The sequence below is a fragment of the Numida meleagris genome, chromosome 1 (assembly GCF_002078875.1).
Source record: "Numida meleagris isolate 19003 breed g44 Domestic line chromosome 1, NumMel1.0, whole genome shotgun sequence".
Classification (NCBI taxonomy): domain Eukaryota; kingdom Metazoa; phylum Chordata; class Aves; order Galliformes; family Numididae; genus Numida; species Numida meleagris.
In genome coordinates, this window is record NC_034409.1 from 73,150,720 (window position 1) to 73,168,214 (window position 17,495).

At 40.7% G+C, this 17,495-nt stretch overlaps 1 protein-coding gene across 2 annotated transcripts in view; it reads right to left on the minus strand.

Moving 5' to 3' along the window:
• Positions 1-17,495, minus strand: part of VWF (von Willebrand factor) — a 159,801-nt gene that overhangs the window by 82,535 nt on the left and 59,771 nt on the right. For both annotated transcript variants that reach the window (XM_021393568.1, XM_021393577.1), the window contains exons 22-27: positions 6,646-6,792; positions 5,841-5,981; positions 4,180-4,299; positions 3,414-3,570; positions 2,721-2,879; positions 792-927 (exon numbers count right to left, since the gene is read on the minus strand). In XM_021393568.1, the coding sequence (XP_021249243.1) occupies positions 792-927; positions 2,721-2,879; positions 3,414-3,570; positions 4,180-4,299; positions 5,841-5,981; positions 6,646-6,792 (860 nt within the window). The remainder of the gene's footprint in view (positions 1-791; positions 928-2,720; positions 2,880-3,413; positions 3,571-4,179; positions 4,300-5,840; positions 5,982-6,645; positions 6,793-17,495) is intronic.

Sequence of the window (17,495 nt, forward strand, 5' to 3'; positions counted from 1 at the left end):
CAGCTCTGCTCTGTTCCTACGCCCTTAAGGACAGTTTCCCAGGGGATCCCACCCAGCAGTTCCTTGAGCAGCCGGAATTTTGCTCTCCTGAAGTTCAGGGTCCTGACTTTACTCTTTGCCAGGCCTGCATTCCTCCAAATCACAAACTCCACCAGGGCATGATCACTACAGCCCAGGCTGCCTCCAGTCTTAACCCCTCTAATGCTCTCCTCCACGTTGGTGAGCACCAGGTCCAGTAAGGCTTCACCTCGGGTCGGACCATCTAATACCTGGACAAGGAAGTTATCCTCAACAGACTCCAGGAATCTGCTGGACTGTCTGCCGCCCGCCTTTCCGCTATCCCAGCAGATATCCAGGTGGTTGAAATCCCCCATCAGGACAAGAGCCCGCGAACGCGACACCTCCTGCAGCTGGAGCAAGAAGGCCTCGTCCACAGGCTCCCCCTGATCAGGTGGCCTGTAACAGACCCCAACCACTAGATCTCCTTTACTGGACCGATCGCTGATTTTAACCCATAAGCTCTCATTATGGGAAAAGACACTGTTGAAAGGAATTAATGGATTTCCCTTTCTTACATTCAATTGGCATCCAATTGTCCCACCCATCAAAAAACTTCATTTTCAGTTTATTTAAGAAAGAGTACTGACATAAAAGAGGGTTTCTAAGTCCCATCTTCAGTAGTATATTTACAGTCAAGTCCAAAACCTTATTTATGGGGATGCAATTCATCCCTCTCCCTTCATCCTACTCAACAGACATGCAATTTCACTGCATAAATTCTTCCATCATACCAAGATTGACAGTGCTGTGGATCATCTCTGCTCAAAACTATTCTCCTTCCATGTGGGATTTTGACATCTCCAACTGTACACACTGGACAGTCTTCTGGACTGACACAATCGAGGGATAGTTCATCAAGTATTTTCCCTGTTTTGAAATAGAACAGTAGTATAAAAATGCCAATATTCATAAATTGCAAACTCAATCGTTGCATTTATACTGCTTAAAAAATAACTTCACAAGGTTTCTGAGTTGGGTTCAAGTTCTGAATACTCTGCTAGTGTTAATGTCACTGCAAGTTTGACTTCACAAACAGTTTTTGTTATAGTGGGATAGTGGAAATACTTTCCTCAGTGTAGAACCTGCAACAGCCAAGACAATGCAGAAGGTGAACATAGTTCAGAATAAAGTATTAAGAATACCTTGAGAAAGGAATATTTTCCTTTTCACATGTATATTTTTGATTTGTCCCCATATTTCCTAACTCCTGGTACTGATCATACAGGAGTACTATGTAAATGTCTATTACCTGAATAGTGAAGGCTTCAGTATCACATTTAATACTTACATAAAGTTATATCCAAGAAGGCACTCCCCTCACCTTTCTGTAAATGTGTAAACAGAAATACCAAGATCCAGAATAACTATTTTTGGTCTTAAAATACTTTCTTTTTTTGCTTTCATGTGTTTTCACTCTGATCTTATGAGCTATATATTCATCTGAGTTGGATATTTTCATCTTCATTTGGATCTTCCTTATCTTTCATACTTTTCTCTCCTCCTGTACTTTTTCAGTTTCTCTTTTCTAAGAAAGTTAATGGGTACAATTAAGCTGAAAGCTGCCAGGCAACCTCAGAAGCATTGGAGCCCTGAGGGAGTTTCCTCCACCATCATAGCTGCTTTGAAGGTGAGCATTTTATGAGTATTGATATAGGCTGGCTTAGCAATAGGGATCAATATATGTTAGCTTAACAACCAATATATTAATTAGTAAAAGAAATCAATATGTGCTAGTTCTAAAATTTTCCAGTTTAGCTTTCCATAGTATGTGAACAGCCTTGTTTTTCTCAACGATTCTGCTTCACAGAAGCACTGAAGTCACAATAAGACTACTTTTATCTTTGCATCCACCAGGTGCAAGAACTTTTCTTGAGTTCCACATAAACTGTTTTGAGTTACAGTGCACCAAGATAGAAAGCTGTTCATTATGGCATAACAAGCAATGGAAATTTTCCAAACTGGGGAAAAACAGCTAAAAGGTCAGCCATAGGGCACTAGGATGAAGCTGATGGTGGAAAAAATGAGGAGAAAGTAAGTGGTCTAAGACCACCAGAGGCCCCTACTATGCATGCCCAGAGGGACATTAGCATGTATTAATGAGTTCTTGGAAATGAATGAATATGTATGCCAATGTATTGCATATATATGTCTTAAATGTTTAAATGCAGAACTGAACTCCCAGTGCACATACTTAATTTATCAAGTCACCTGGCATGTATCATGAGGAATAAAGAAACATCGATTTTCTAACTCCACATTGGAGTTAGAGAGTTTTCCTCCTGGATTTCAGATGACTGTATCCAGTACAAATTCATAACCTACACAGACAACAGCCTCTGTCATTAAATAGCCTCTAATCGCCCTATCTCCCTGATTACCATGCTCCCATCTTATCATTCTTGCTGACAAGATTCCATTCTCCTCTTCCTGGAACCATTTAGTGCCCTCCACACATTGTCCTCATCTCACAAACACAAACCAGGATTTCTAACCAACTTCCAACTTACGTAGTAAGAAACTGTGGTGAAAATACAGCAGTATGATTGTTGAGGAATTAACTGCAGTACCTAAATCTTATGCAATTTCCATCCTTAAAAATCTGTGAATATTTCTGGACTGTAAGACTGTAATTAACTGACTACAGCAAAAGATGGACTTACCTGCAGGACAGTGAACATGGCATCCTTCTACGCACTGTAGAGGGCACTTCAAAGGCTGTGTGTGCTGGCATGTTATAGGACAAGCAGGTCCACAGCTGTTATATCTCCATTCGCACTGATAATCTAATTCTTGTTTATTTAGGTTCTCACAGCTTTGTGCTATACAGTAAAAGAATTGGAGGCAAAAAATCAAACAACACTGAAGACGCCATGCCTTTCAGAACTAAGACACCAAACTGAGTACAAGGTGCACCACATATGTACTGAGAAAGATAGATTTACAACTTAAAATAGCTTCCCCTAGTCCCACTACATCCAAGGCAGGCTACTTCTTCAAATATATATGTAATTAAATACTTGCTGTAGATGACAGAGAATTGTTTTTGACAAAAACAATTACTAAGAACAGACTCTACACTTACGAAAAAATCTTGATTTGATTGTTCTACAATCTATTCTGTCCCCCTGCTGAGGGAGTGGCTTTTCTAAGCAAATAGAAAAGGGAGGGGAAAAGTCACCATGAGTTGCTAGCTTGGTCCCATTACAGTGAATTTCTCTGGACACCAGAGGGAACAGAACTAAATAAGAATAGTCTAGCTGAGCCAATGTCTTCTTGCTTAAGAACTTGAACCTTTTCCATTTACTTGCCAGCCATAATCATTTCCAGTTCTTCCCCATCTACCTCATACTTACGGCACAGATCTGGTGATCTCCAGTGAACAATGACACCTTTTTGTGCACAGACATGTGCATAGGCTGCGATAGCATCACAGAAGCAAGCACAGTCCCCAATAGATTCACAAGCACAAGTGTCATACATGCAAATATCTATGTAGGGCTCAGGATTCACCTGAAAAAGATGAATTTAGGTACAGTACACTAAATCACCTTAACCTAGACATATTTAACATTCAGATAGTTTGGCTGCTCCACTCACCAAGAGCTGAGATGTTATGTAAATCAGTGCAGATCGTTCTGCTGATGCCCGCAAGAACTCAAATGGGCCCACATTCTCATTTATAGGCACTGTAGTTTATTGTCCCCTTTACTACTGACTATGTGGATCAGCTTTATGAATTTTGAGCCCTATAACCAAAACTGTCTTATGCAGTTTGAGTAGAATGAAGTTTGAACGACATTACATTAGGTTAACTTTTCCTCCACCCTTCCCTCCCAAAACGACAACCCCTTTACTTGACTTCATGCGTCTGTCTAGAGTTTAAAGTAAAATTTTCTACAAGCAGAAATTTTTCTATGGTTTTCCACTAGGGAAATCTTGTGTTTTCCCATGAAGCATCAGCTACAGGGATCTGACAGGGTCAGAGATGAGAATACCAATTAGGCAGTCTCCATGTTCTGTGTGCTCTCAGAACAACTGCATTTTTTCCCTCAGCTGTAATAACTGTCAGCACAGATCATGAAGAACTGAGAAATGAGAAACACAGGACACGATACTTACAAGTTTTCTGCATTCTTCAAAGAGACCCCCGGACAGAATGTTGCATGATGTTTCTACCATCACCTGCTTCAATACGTTGTCATCACACAGCGGAGACACCAGGGCCTGTTCCTGGTTGAACTTAATATTTTAAGAGACATGCACACACTGCATTAGCCTTGCTTTCAGAATCTCAAGACTCTTCGAACTGAAGAGATTTGCTCGCATTAGACATTTTTCGTAACAAAATAAATTTGCAGAATGCAAAGAAGAGCAGGTCACCTCCCACATTTTTTCCAGCTCTTATATGCTGCAGTCTTAACATAGGTATATTCTTAATGGTAAGTCCTGCTGTACCAAACATCTATCCTTAAAAACAATAATTCACAGCTCTCCAGAAGGCCTGAGAGACTCACAAATACGACCACTCTTTAGCAGACAATAGCCAAGGTCACTGCTGAATACAAAAAGGCTCAGAACTCTCCTTTTTAATTTAGCTAAGAACAAGGAGCACAAATATTGACATGGTATTTATCACAGTGATATACTGTAGATTCTATCCTGCATGTCTTACTCCCCATTACTGTAACTTCTCTTGTTCTTCAGTCAAGTCATATATATATTTATTCATTATTTATTTATATGCATATATATATTTATACAAATAAATAGAAAGGAAAATAATACTGAAGCTATGTCACTGCACATAACTAAACTAACTCAAAATTCTATGTGATCAAAAACAAATTTTTCATTTTGTTTTCTAATTATTTAAATATTTTGAGGAAAGATCTAATAAAGGCCTTTTCTTCCTCTCTTTGAAATTGTAAGCCAGTTTTTGAGACAAAGTTTTAAGCCTTAAAGGCATCATACAAATGAAAAATTTCATTTTTTAAACATCAATAATGTTGTTTTCAAATTTTTCAAAAATTTTGGGTTTGGAAATACTATTTGTGAGCTTGAGACATTTATTACTCAGTTTCTTCCTTTCAAAACTCAGCATTTGGAAAAGAATAAGTACACTCTCACATGTAGCATAACTAGTACGCAGTGAAATCACATTATCTCCAGGATCAGGACTTAAGTGACACTTTCAGATAGCAGTTAAGCTTCTAAAAATTCAGAAGTAGTGATAACATGGCAAAAAGTTCTTACATTCACTCTTGTACCTTGCCTTTTCTGTTCATGCCTCTCTAAACTGAAAGTAATAACAGAATGCTCTCTAAATAACTTTAGAAGTCATACAGAAAGAAATTAATCTATGCATTGAGCCGTTCATAAATGGATGAACTAAGATCTGGGATACGGAAGTTTGGATGGAAAAATATGAAGTCTTTATCTGAATTCTTTCTGTCTGAAAATTACATCTGGCTTTTTTTTTTTTTTTTTTTTTTTTTTAACTAAGCCTTGCAATGAAATTACCAGTTATACCTGGATTTCTAGCACCTACGCTGGCAAGCTCTATGAAGTTTTCACCATTCTGACTGGCTACGTCAACATTCATGTAAAGCCAGGATGCCCAGAGGCATTAGAAAAACTTTCATCAGATTTCGAAAAAGAATATTATTGGAAAAAAATATAGGAGTTCATTTTTTTTTATTTTTATCCTTTCAGAGTTCTTTAATCACTCCTAAGTGATACTGTAAACAGTATTAATTAGTTTTCAGTTCATTCACAATCACCTTTTCGACATCAGCACAGTATGTATTAACTTTCCAAGAGTTTCCAAAGTCAACTGGATCTACTTCAAGATGTTCATCGCTGCTGGTCAAATCATTGTTTTCGATTCCATCAAAATTTCCACATAGACCACACACTCGATCCTTGAAGGGAAAGAAACACAAAATACCAATAATACATGTACAGGTTGGCTTAAAGTTTTGTTTAAAAGTCTTTTTAACCTAGTGCTTTAAAGGCATCAGTCTTAAAAACTGAATTATCCCTCGTCTTGTCAAATTCCCTAAAACATACACAGTCTGTCACACAGGATGTTAAGTTCCCATTCTGCTTAGCTGAAAGTAAAACCAGCCTGTCTCCATTTCTTCAGGGAGGTGAGAAGACAACTCTGACTAGTGGTGCCTGTTGGCTGTTTTTGGGGTGGGTCCAGGAAGTTTACCTGTGACCCCATTTTATTCCTCAAGATGACTGTCCAGTCACCATCACTAGTGAATCTGGCTCCTTCCACACTCTTCTTGTACATGGAAGAAATTTTCTCAGTCTTTCAAAGCACAGTTACTGGAAGGCAACATAGCATTCATCTTTTCCATCATAGTTCATCTCTAAAAACAGAGAATTTAGCCTTTACAATTGAAGCACCAAGAAAAGTAAGCAACCCCTGTGTATTACAAAAAATCCCTTCGTATTCAAGCAAGTACCTAATACTCCAAGAAAATCTATCTGCATGTCTACATTAAAAAGTGCTATCAACAAGGGAGGATGTAAGTGCATTCTTTAGTGAGAATAAGAATTAAAACAAAAAACACTTACATTGAAATTGGCTTTTAAGATAACTGAGACTCCCATGGCAAGATCCCAGGTCACACTGACGCTTTTGCCCAGTAAAATGATGTAATAACGGCCAGACTTCATGACTTCTAAGTCACTGCTGTCTTTAGGAGGTACCTTAATGTTTACCTGAACAAGAAAAACATATTGTATTATCAATGATTTTCTTTTTCATGTATGTCATTTTCCCAGTAGGACATGCACTAATATAACAGTGGCTATGTTCAAACATGCTGTTTGCCAGACAACAGACAGCTCATAGACACCACACAGATAATCCAAGAGGGTTTGCAAAACTACAGACAAATGATGCATACAGAACTGATTACACGCCTGTCTCTACTTGGAAAATCTACTGTAGATATGTTATTTCCTTAAAAGCAAAGCTTCTGAAAAGCAAATCAGGATGAAAGCACAGCATTTCAGTCTCATCACATTTCTGCAACTTTGAATGAGGTAATGTCTCATGCACTACTAAAAGAAAGACAAAGGCTGACACATACAAAAAAAAGATTGCTAGACTGAAGCAGGGTTTATAAAGAGGACCAAGTATATACAGTTAATGAGCAGTTAAATATTTTGAGGTTGTTCAGTGAATAATTCTATTGTATCGCATTCTATTGTGGGTTGTTTTTGGTTTTTTTTTTTCTGAAAAAAAAAGGGAAAGAAAAAATTTGTGCTCCTGAGGCAGGTATCAACAAAAAGGCTGGCTCAGTACAGGTATAAAGTGAACTGAGAGACCCACGTACATGGGTTTGCTGAAGAACCAGAGCCTGATTCCTCAGACAGGAAGTTGGTTTTTCCCTGACCAGCTACACCCACAGGAAAAGCCCTAACAGGTTCCTTTTGGTGTCTTCGTTTTTCCACCCTTTTCATTTCCCATGTGTGCTTTTTCTCTTTCTTTTCATCTGGCTGCCAATTCACAGCCTGCAGCTAATGAGAACTTGAGACATTAATTTAAAATACTTTCTTTCATATTTCAATCCCCTTTCAGTGGGAACATTAATAGGTTGTGGTTTAACTCAGCAGGTGGCAAAGAACCACACAGTCATCTGCTCACTCCTCCTACCTTCCCAGTGGGATGGGAGAGAGAATCGAAAGGGAAAAAAACAAAGTAGAACTCGTGGGTTGAAATAAAATGATTTACAAAGACAGATAAAAGGATAATAATTATGATGTATATATATGAATGTATATATCAAGTGATGCACAAGCAACTGCTCATTACCCACTAACTGATGCCCAGCTCACCCCGTGAGCAGCAGAAGAGAGTGAGATGAACTCCTAACCCTCTTCAAAACTCTCCTTCCTCATGATGTCAAATGGCATGGAATATCCCTTTGGCAAGTTTAAGTCAGTTATCCTGATTCTGTTCCCTCCGAGCCCTTTGTTAGTATGAGCTGAGAAACTGGAATGGCCTTGGCTCTGTACAGCACTGCTTAGCAACAACTATATACATTGGTATGTTATCAACATAGTTTTTCTCCTAGAAAATAAACATAGCATCATACCAGACACTCTGAAGAAAACATTTCCATACCATCTGAAACTAAGATTATTAGTCACATTTTGAGAGAAAGACCTGGAACATTTTACACTAGGAATGTCCAACTCACAGCTCATAGGCTGCATGCAGCCCAACATGGCTCACAGTGCATGGCATGGCATGGCATGGCATGCCGTATAAAGGTGGCAGCTGTTCCCCACAAGAGTGGTCCAGCCCAGCCCCAGGTGTGTACTCATTTGCTTTGGCAACAGCCAAACATCAGTATGCTGTTAACAGACTCAGCTGTAAACCAGGGCTCAGGGAGAGTGCAGTACCAACTCAAGTTACAGCAAATAATTTTATGCATTTGGATAAATTGGCTAAACACAATACTCTGAACAGCAAAAAATATGCAACTATGCTTTCTGGTTTGATAAAGGAATTTGAGGATAGGTTTCAAGATTACCAAAATAAATAATCAATTTATGTTTCCAACTCCATTTTCAGTCAGTATAAATATACTACCTGAAAAATTTCAAATGGAATGTATTGAGTTGCAATCAGATGTTCAACTCAAAAATCTTACCATGTCTCTTTGTCATACTTTCATGAGACATATCTCACCAGAGAAAAATATACTTTGCTTCACAATCACACCTTATTCATGTCACTGCTTTTTGGCAGTATGTACATTTGTGAACAACAATTTTCAAGGATGAAGCACATGAATAGTAACGTTTCATCACAAATCTCTGACAAACACCTTGAGACCTCACTAAGAATTGCAACCACTCCCATCAAATTAGACTGACATATTAGTTTCACAAAAACATGCTCAAATATCCCACTAGTTTTATGTTTTTGTTGCTCTTTTTAAAAATGTTTTAATAACAATATTAAAAATCAAAATGGTTTGTTACTTACTTATTAACCGTATTGTATATTTTGCAAGGGTTGCTCCAAAAATAATGACTCCTACTGTATTATGTTGGCCCATGATAGCAGAGGCAGATGCTGGTAGTATGGCAGTAGAGGTTGAAGCTTCCCACTAATATTCCATTACATTTTCTTGCTATGCAACAGAAGGGAGCAGAGGGGCAGTCTGACAAAATGGTGGCTGATATGGGAGTGTATGTGAAGTAAAGGTGTGGAATTGAATTCCTCCATACCGTTGCACTCATTGACATTCATTATCACCTTTTGAACATTTGTGGAGACCGAAACAGTGGATGTTAGCACACTGAGGTGGTGTGTTTCAGCAGTGGCAACAGCAACTGTAGGTCACCTCTGAAGGTGCAGATCTTTACAAGCATGGTATGCAGGCTGCTACACATTACTGGTGAAAATGCAGAGCTAACACTGGTAAGCGTGTTGAAAGATGGTCTTTTGTAGCAGAGAGTTTGCTCTATCATATAGTGTTACTGTGTTTTTTGTATCTGTTGTCGTTTCCATGGAAATAAAAAGGCGGCATTACTTTCAGAGCAATCTCTGTATATGGAGCCCAAGACAATTCCTCTTCACTCAGTGCAGCCCAGACAAGCCAAAAGGTTAGACATCCATGATCTACACTATTAGTGCAGTGACAGAACTGTTTGCTTGTGAAAGAGGTAGATGAAACCTTTCAATCAATACAAATAGTGATAAAACCGTGGGAGAAAAAAGGTACCAGAAACAATTCATCCTCTTCCTGGTATGAGAAAAAAATTCTCCCTTATTTCACTATACTTCCCTGCTCCATTCAGTAAAAATACTACAATAAAATTCAATTTTCTTCATCAGTGCAGTATGATCAAACACCTTTATCCACAGAGAAGACAGTGTACAAATTTTAAGGATATCATGAAGAGGGCTTTTAGTATCTTCAGGAAAAAAAATATGCTAAAAATAGATTATTTAGGAACTGGAAGCATTTTCTTCTTCTTCAAAGTATCATATCACATGTACTATACAGCTATATTTGATTACATTTAATATAAATACTTCTAGTAGTCCCCTTCTTTCAAATGCTGGAGAAAAAAAAAAGAAAAAAAAGGATAATGTAGGGGAACTGTTAAATCACAGCTTGAACTGGTGATTGAGCACCTGGTGAAGGGATGTGGCTGGCCTAGGGAGCACAGACAAATGGTTTGCATTTGTGCTCCCCATGTGATCAGAAGGGGTGGACCCATGGTGAAGACACTCTAGCCTGTTTCCTGAGAAGGAGTGCTGCATTGTCAGAGTCCCTTCACCACTTAGGTGAGTTCAACTCCTCTTTCTATATATGACTATTGGCCTCCTTGCAAATACTTTGATATTGCCAAGAACTCGTCAGATGCAGTTTTACTTTTTTTGTGAGTAGAACATTCAGCGTAGTTGGCAGGAATACCAGGCAGGACAGAACTCAAAGACAGAAATGATACTCTTAAAGAGTATTCCACAATGGTTTGTATGGTAAAATCTAAATCCCTTGAAAAGGAATTACCTGGACACATCCCAGGGTTTCTAGCATCTCTGTGGACTTCTGCTGCAGAGGAAGTAGAAAAATGGGGACCATTTATGAGTTATGGGGACATCCCCAAGTCACCATCTTGCATGGCTGAATTTCTTGAAAATTTGGGAAATCGTATTTCGACTACTAAGGAAAACCAGCTTGCTGCATCAGCTATGGCATGGCTACTATTAGTAGCATTGTATTCCACCAAATCTGCTGAAGAAGAGTTAAGGGAGGAAAATGAGATGCTCTTTGCCTCAGTAAAACAACTGGAGCATAAACTTACCCTGTTGGCAGGGCAATATGCCCAAATAACAGGTAGGAATCTACCAGTAAAGAAAATAAGACCCACAATCTTAAAAGAGGGTTGGAATCCAGAGCAATGGGATCCTAGGTTTATAAATTGACCAATTCTTAAAAATAAGAATAAAACAGAAAATGATTTTGATGAAGTGAAATCTGTTTACTCCAAGAAAAACTACAAAGAAGATCCAACTAGAGGCTCTGATACAGCTGAAACCTCTAGAAATGTGACCAATATTGACTCAAAAAACTAGAAGTTTTCAGGGAAGCCAGCAGATGTACGACCTGAGGGATGGTCACCTGCTGAAACAACAATACCTGCTACAGTTTGCCCACATATGGCAGTTGAATTAATGGATCTAGTACAACAATATAAACAAAAAAACAAGAGAAAGTCCCTAGATGGTTATTTAAGACTATGGCACACGGAGGCAGAAGGTATTATGGTTAACAAGCATGAGATGTCAAAGCTGGCTTCTTCACGTCCCACCTGGCCATGCGGCAAAGATTACACTTAACCATTAGATATGGGATTAAGAACCATTCACTAATACAATGGCTCATTGCTGTAAGCTTACATGACCAAATGAAGGTGATGTACCCACTCATAGTGGAATATGGGATAGCATGTGAGATTTACAAATGTACGTAAGGGAATTAGGAATGAAAGGGGCCATTTATGAGGTGGACTTCAAAAGTCCCAACCTAGTTAAATTTACAGCAGGGATGAGAGCCCCCTCTCAACAATATGGCACCCTAGTAGCTATTTTGAACCCTCTGATAGACGGAACTGTCCAACAAGCAGCACAAATAGTAGCTGATCTAAGGGAAACAAAACACCTAAGATCCAGGCAAAATCTGCAACCTATAGAAACTAGAGAGACTCAACCTTGTAAACCAGCTGACAATCTATTGGTCCTGAAAGACTATACAATGGGTCATGGCTCTAGTAGATACTGGAGCTGAAACAACAATAATTTATGGCAATCTACCATGATTTCTGGGCACACATAATGTTATAGGAGGGTTTGGAGGGAAAATGATTCCAGTAACCCAAACTAGGTTGATGTTAGGTGTTGGGTGTCTACGCCTCTGGGATCATGTAGTTTATATAGCCCAAATTCAGGAATATATATTGGGTATAGATATACTATGGGGACTGACCCTCCAAACTAATATAGGATAGTTCAGGTTACAGATTAGAAGTATTAGTGTCTGCACAATGCAATCAATTTTGCAGGGATATGAAAAGCATGACCCTATTAGGTTACTCCAGTCATCACTAATATGAAGCAATATCAACTCTCAGGCAGACAAGAAGAAATTATGAAAACTATGCAGGAATTAGAGAAAGTAGGAATTATATAACCAACACTTAGCCCATATAACTCTCCTATACGGCCAATCCAGAAACCAGATGGAACATGGTGCATGACTGTAAATATAACCCCACCAATTCATGTTGCAGTACCCCGTGCTGCTGCCCTCCCTCACATGTTAAGCAAGGAGCTGTAGAGCTACTATTGTGTCCTGGATCTGGCCAATGCATTCTTTGGCATCCTAATTGCTGAGAAATCACAGAACAAATTTGCCTTTACATGGGAGGGTAGGCAGTGGGCCTTTCAGGTCCTACCACAAGGGCATGTCCACTCTCCAACCTTCTGCAACAATTTGGCGGTGCATGATTTGCAGAATGGGATAAACCTAATAATGTAAAACTATATCATCATATTGATGATTTAATGTTAACCTCTTCCTCTTTGGAAGTGTTGGAGAAAATGGTAGGCTCATTACCAGCTTACCTGTAGGAGAAATGATGTGTTATGAACCACAGGAAGTCCAAGGGTCTGGACTGTTGGTAAAATTCTTGGCAGTTATTTGGTCAGGTAAGACTAAAGTCTTACCTAATGCTATTATTAATAAAATTAAAGCATTCCTAGCACCAGCCATAGTGAAACAATTACAGGAATTTCTGGGCATATTGGGGTATTGGAGAACCTTCATACCCCGCCTCATGCAGATCTTAAGACTTCTGTATGCTCAGGGACATGATTTAGAGGTGAGTTGTTAGAGTTAGGGTAGTATGGTTAGGTTGTGTTTGGACTTGATGATCTTGAAGGTCTTCTCCAACCTGAGCAATTCTATGATTCTATATCTATTAACTAAGAAATGCTAATTGTGGGACTGGAGACAAACAGAACAGGATGCTCTTCAACAGGCAAAGTTAGCCATTAAATAAGCACAGGTGCTTAGTATATTTGATCCCACTCTCCTCACCAAACTGGATGTACATGTGACTCAGGAAGGGTTCAACTGGGGATTGCGGCAGCAGTTATTGGCTACCTATTCTGCATTGCAGGTGGTAGAACCAATAACACAGATAGCAAAGGTAATAGTAAAAACAACGCTGCCTATTCAGGGGTCAGTGAAAGATCTATCCCATATTCCTAAGATGAGGTGGCCTAAGCCCAAACAGTGGCACTCTGGGTTGCATATCTGGGGTAATGCAGCTGTTTGTCCTCTTTGCCACTGAAGGAAGAATTGCAAAAAATATTTGGCTCAGTGACATACTACAGCAATGTACTCCAGGAGGTTCATAGAATGGCCTGGGTTGAAAAGGACCTCAAAGATCATCGAGTTTCAACCCCCCTGCTGAGTGCAGGGTTGCCAACCACTAGACCAGGCTGCCCAGAGCCACGTCCAGCCTTGCGTTGAATGCCTCCAGGGATGGGGCATCCACAACCTCCTTGGACAATCTGTTCCAGAGTGTCACCACCCTCTGAGTGAAAAACTTCCTCCTAATATCCAACCTAAATCTCTCCTGTCTCAGCTTAAAACCATTCCCCCTTGCCCTATCTCTATCATCCTCACAAACAATCATTCCTTCTCCTGTTTATACGCTCCTTTCAAGCATTGGAAGGCCACAATGAGGTCTCCCCGGAGCCTTCTCTTCTCCAAACTAAACAAGCCCAGTTCCTTCAACCTTTCTTCATAGGAGCAGTGCTCCAGCCCTCTGATCATCCTTGTGGCCCTCCTCTGAACTCATTCCAAGAGCTCTGCGTCCTTCTTGTGCTGGGGGCCCCAGGCCTGGATGCAGTGCTGCAGATGGGGCCTCACAAGAGCTGAGTAGAGGGGAACAATCACCTCCCTCTCCCTGCTGGCCACTCCTCTTTTAATGCAGCCCAGAATACAGTAGGCCTCTGGGGCTGCAAGCACACACTGCTGGCTCATGTCCAGCTTCTCATCCACCAGGACCCCCAAGTCCCTCTCCGCAGGGCTGCTCTTGATGAGTTCTTCTCCCAGTCTGTATAAATACCTGGGATTGCCCCAGCCCAAGTGCAGCTCCTTGCACTTGGCCTTGTTGAACCTCATTAGTTTCACATGGGCCCACTTCTCCAGCCTGTCCAGGTCCCTCTGGATGGCTTCCCTTCCCTCCAGTGTATTGACTGCACCGCTTAGCTTGGTGTCACCTTCAAAATTGCTGAGGGTGCACTCAATTCCATTGTCTATGTCATTGATAAGGATGTTGAAGAGCACTGGTCTCAAGACTGAGCCTTGGGGGACACCACTTGTGACTGGCCTCCACCCTGACATAGAACCATTAATCACAACCCAGTTCTTAATCCACCTAACAATTCATCCTTCAAATCCATACCTCTCCAATTTAGAGAGAAGGATGTGGTGAGGGACCATGTCAAAGTCAAAGGTTCCCAACTCTCCACCAGAGAAGAGTCCCACACAAGAGGAAAAATATCCAGTTCCAGAGGATGCCTGGTACATATGTAGGTCCAGAAGAGGAAATCCAAATAAATGGTGTGCAGTTGCATGCCATCCCTCAACCAAGACAGTCTGGTTTGAAGAAGGGAATCGACAAAGTAGCCACTGGGCTGAATTATGAGCAGTGTGGATCCCCAGAAGCCAGACGATAGTGCACTGATCATCTGCATGGATAGCTGGGCAGTGTACCCTTTGAACTGACAATCTATTGGTCCTGAAAGACTATACAACAGGTCATGGCTGTAGTCTACCAAGGTCTAGTCTACTTAAACTTTGAATCACACAATGGGCTGCTCAGGACTGGACTATCCATGCCCAACCAATCTAGGGCCAAGACATATGGCTAAATATATGAAATGTGGTTAGGCATAGAACAGTATATGCCTACCATGTCTATGATATATACCATGGACATCCATGCATGCAGTCACCTGGGAGTGACGAAGCTGACACACTGGCTCAGGTCAGATGGCTGGGAGATTCACCAGCAGAGAACATTGCTCATTAGTGGCATAAGAATTTGTGACACGCTGGACAAAAGACAATGTGGGTAGCAGTAAAAACATGGAGACTGCCTGTCCAAATGTCAGATATCATCCAGGTGTGTCACAACTGTGAAGCTTGTGCCAGAATGCACAACAGAGGCCACTACCGGAGATGACAGCCTACCTTGCTAGAGGACATAACCCCTTGCAGAGATGGCAGGTTGACTTTATATTTCCCCTCCCTTGGTCTGAAGGGGCCAGGTACACTCTGACCTGTGTTGATACAGTGCGTGAGCTACTGCATGCTTATCCAGTACCTTAAGCAAATCAATCCTACACCATCAAGGCACTCACCAAGCTGATGGCAACATACAGTACTCCTCAGGTCATTGAGAGTGACCAAGGAACACACTTTACAAGTGCAGCAGTACAGAAGTGGGCTGAGGAAAATAACATCTAATGGCAGTTTTATCTGCCTTATAACCCAATGGGAGCAGGCTTGATAGAGCGAAATAATGGCCTTCTAAAGGCCACTCTGAAGACTGACTCCCAGTCCCTGCAGGTGAGATGCTGAGAGATTTAAATGAAAGACCAAGAGATGGTGGACCCAATACCCTGAGCACATTACAAACCACTTGGGTCTCCCAGCTTAGGATCCAAATTAACTGAAATGATGTATGCTTGAAATCCCAAGTTGGGATGCTGACTAATCTTCTGCTCCCTGCCTCTGAGGGCCCATAAGGTAAAGCAGCCTTGGGAGAGGTGCAGGCAGGACCGAAGTGGTGTGGTCTCTGGCACTGTGTAGGGGGTGGTTACCAGAAAAGGGGGGGATTGGTAACTCCACAAGTAATTGATACATGGATCCCAGAAATTATAATACAAACCCTGATTTTCATTGAGAAGGGAACACTGATTGTGTCACTTTGGCAGGTCAGACATGCCTGTTCTGGTACTGGTAAAACATGTGTTTTACTCCCCAAGATCCACAGCCCAGAAGACAACCAGCAGGAGCAACATCACTGAACTCTGATACACTCCCATGTCATTGAAGAGTCATTGTAACATTCTGCTCTTCAATGGCACCAAGTGGTGGACTTTCTTGAAGGGATGTTTCCAAAATGTCCAGCTTTCTATTGAATAAATCCTGCAACATCTATGATCCTGTGACAACTACAAACTGTGAGTGTGATCCTGCAACAACTACAAGCTACTGCACACACAAGTTATTCAATTTACACACTTCTGCATATTCTGTATAGGAATTGTTGATTGTATATATTGCAGTGTATGGTCTCATCTCCAAATGTGCCCAATGTGTTCATGCTGTGAAGGGGATGGAATGTAGGGCGTGGCTGTCCTAGAGAGCACAGGCACATTGTTTGCACCTGTGCTCTCCCTGTGACCAGAAGGGGTGGAGCCACCCTGTTCTCATATAAGGATCAGCTCCTGAAGGAAGAGCATCTCGTGGACCTAGGCTTCTCCCTGAGAAGTGCTGCATAACCAGAGAGCCCTGTCACCAGTTGGGCAAGTTCAACTCTTCTTTCTCTATGCCTATTGGCCTTCCTTTGAATACTGTGCCCAGTATCTCCAAGAACCTGTCAGCAGCAATTCTGCTTCTTTGTGAGCATAACATTTGACAACACTGAACTGAGAAAAAAAAATGACATAAATTAGAGAATTGCTATGTTTACAGAGGCTTTTTGTCCAACTATAATTTCATGAACTTTTGACTTTGCAAAATGTCAACTTTACTTGTTTCACAAGTGCAGCCAGGACTGAAATATGCAGATATTTCAATTAAGCCCCATTTAAATTAAAACTAGAAGCTGCTCTCAAGATGATGTCACCTTAAAACAATATAATTTGGAAACATTTCAATGGAAAACTAGGAAAAATAAGGCTTGATTCTCTTGCTTGCTTCTAAGAACTGTTGTGGAAAAACAGTGCAGAAAGTCACCAGTGGGTGAGAATTTACCTATCTTCAGAAGTCTTTCCTTAATCCCTCCTCTAACTACTGTCATTTCTAAGAAAACCTTCCCTAGTTATTACACTGAGCCTTGCACTCACTAGAAATACAACTGAAAAAAATCAGACATTGTTGGATGGATCACCATTTATAATAGTCCTTGCAAGTACATGCTCCCATGGTGTTCCCACTGGGAGTTAGCAGTGGCCTGCTTTTCATTATTTATATTCTTTGGCCCTTAGGTGTCCAAGTGGAATCATAACTCTTCTGAAAAAAAAAAAATCCATCTCCTAGAGGAGCTCTGGGACTAAAAGCAATTTTACAAACTGTGCCCTACTCTGCTGT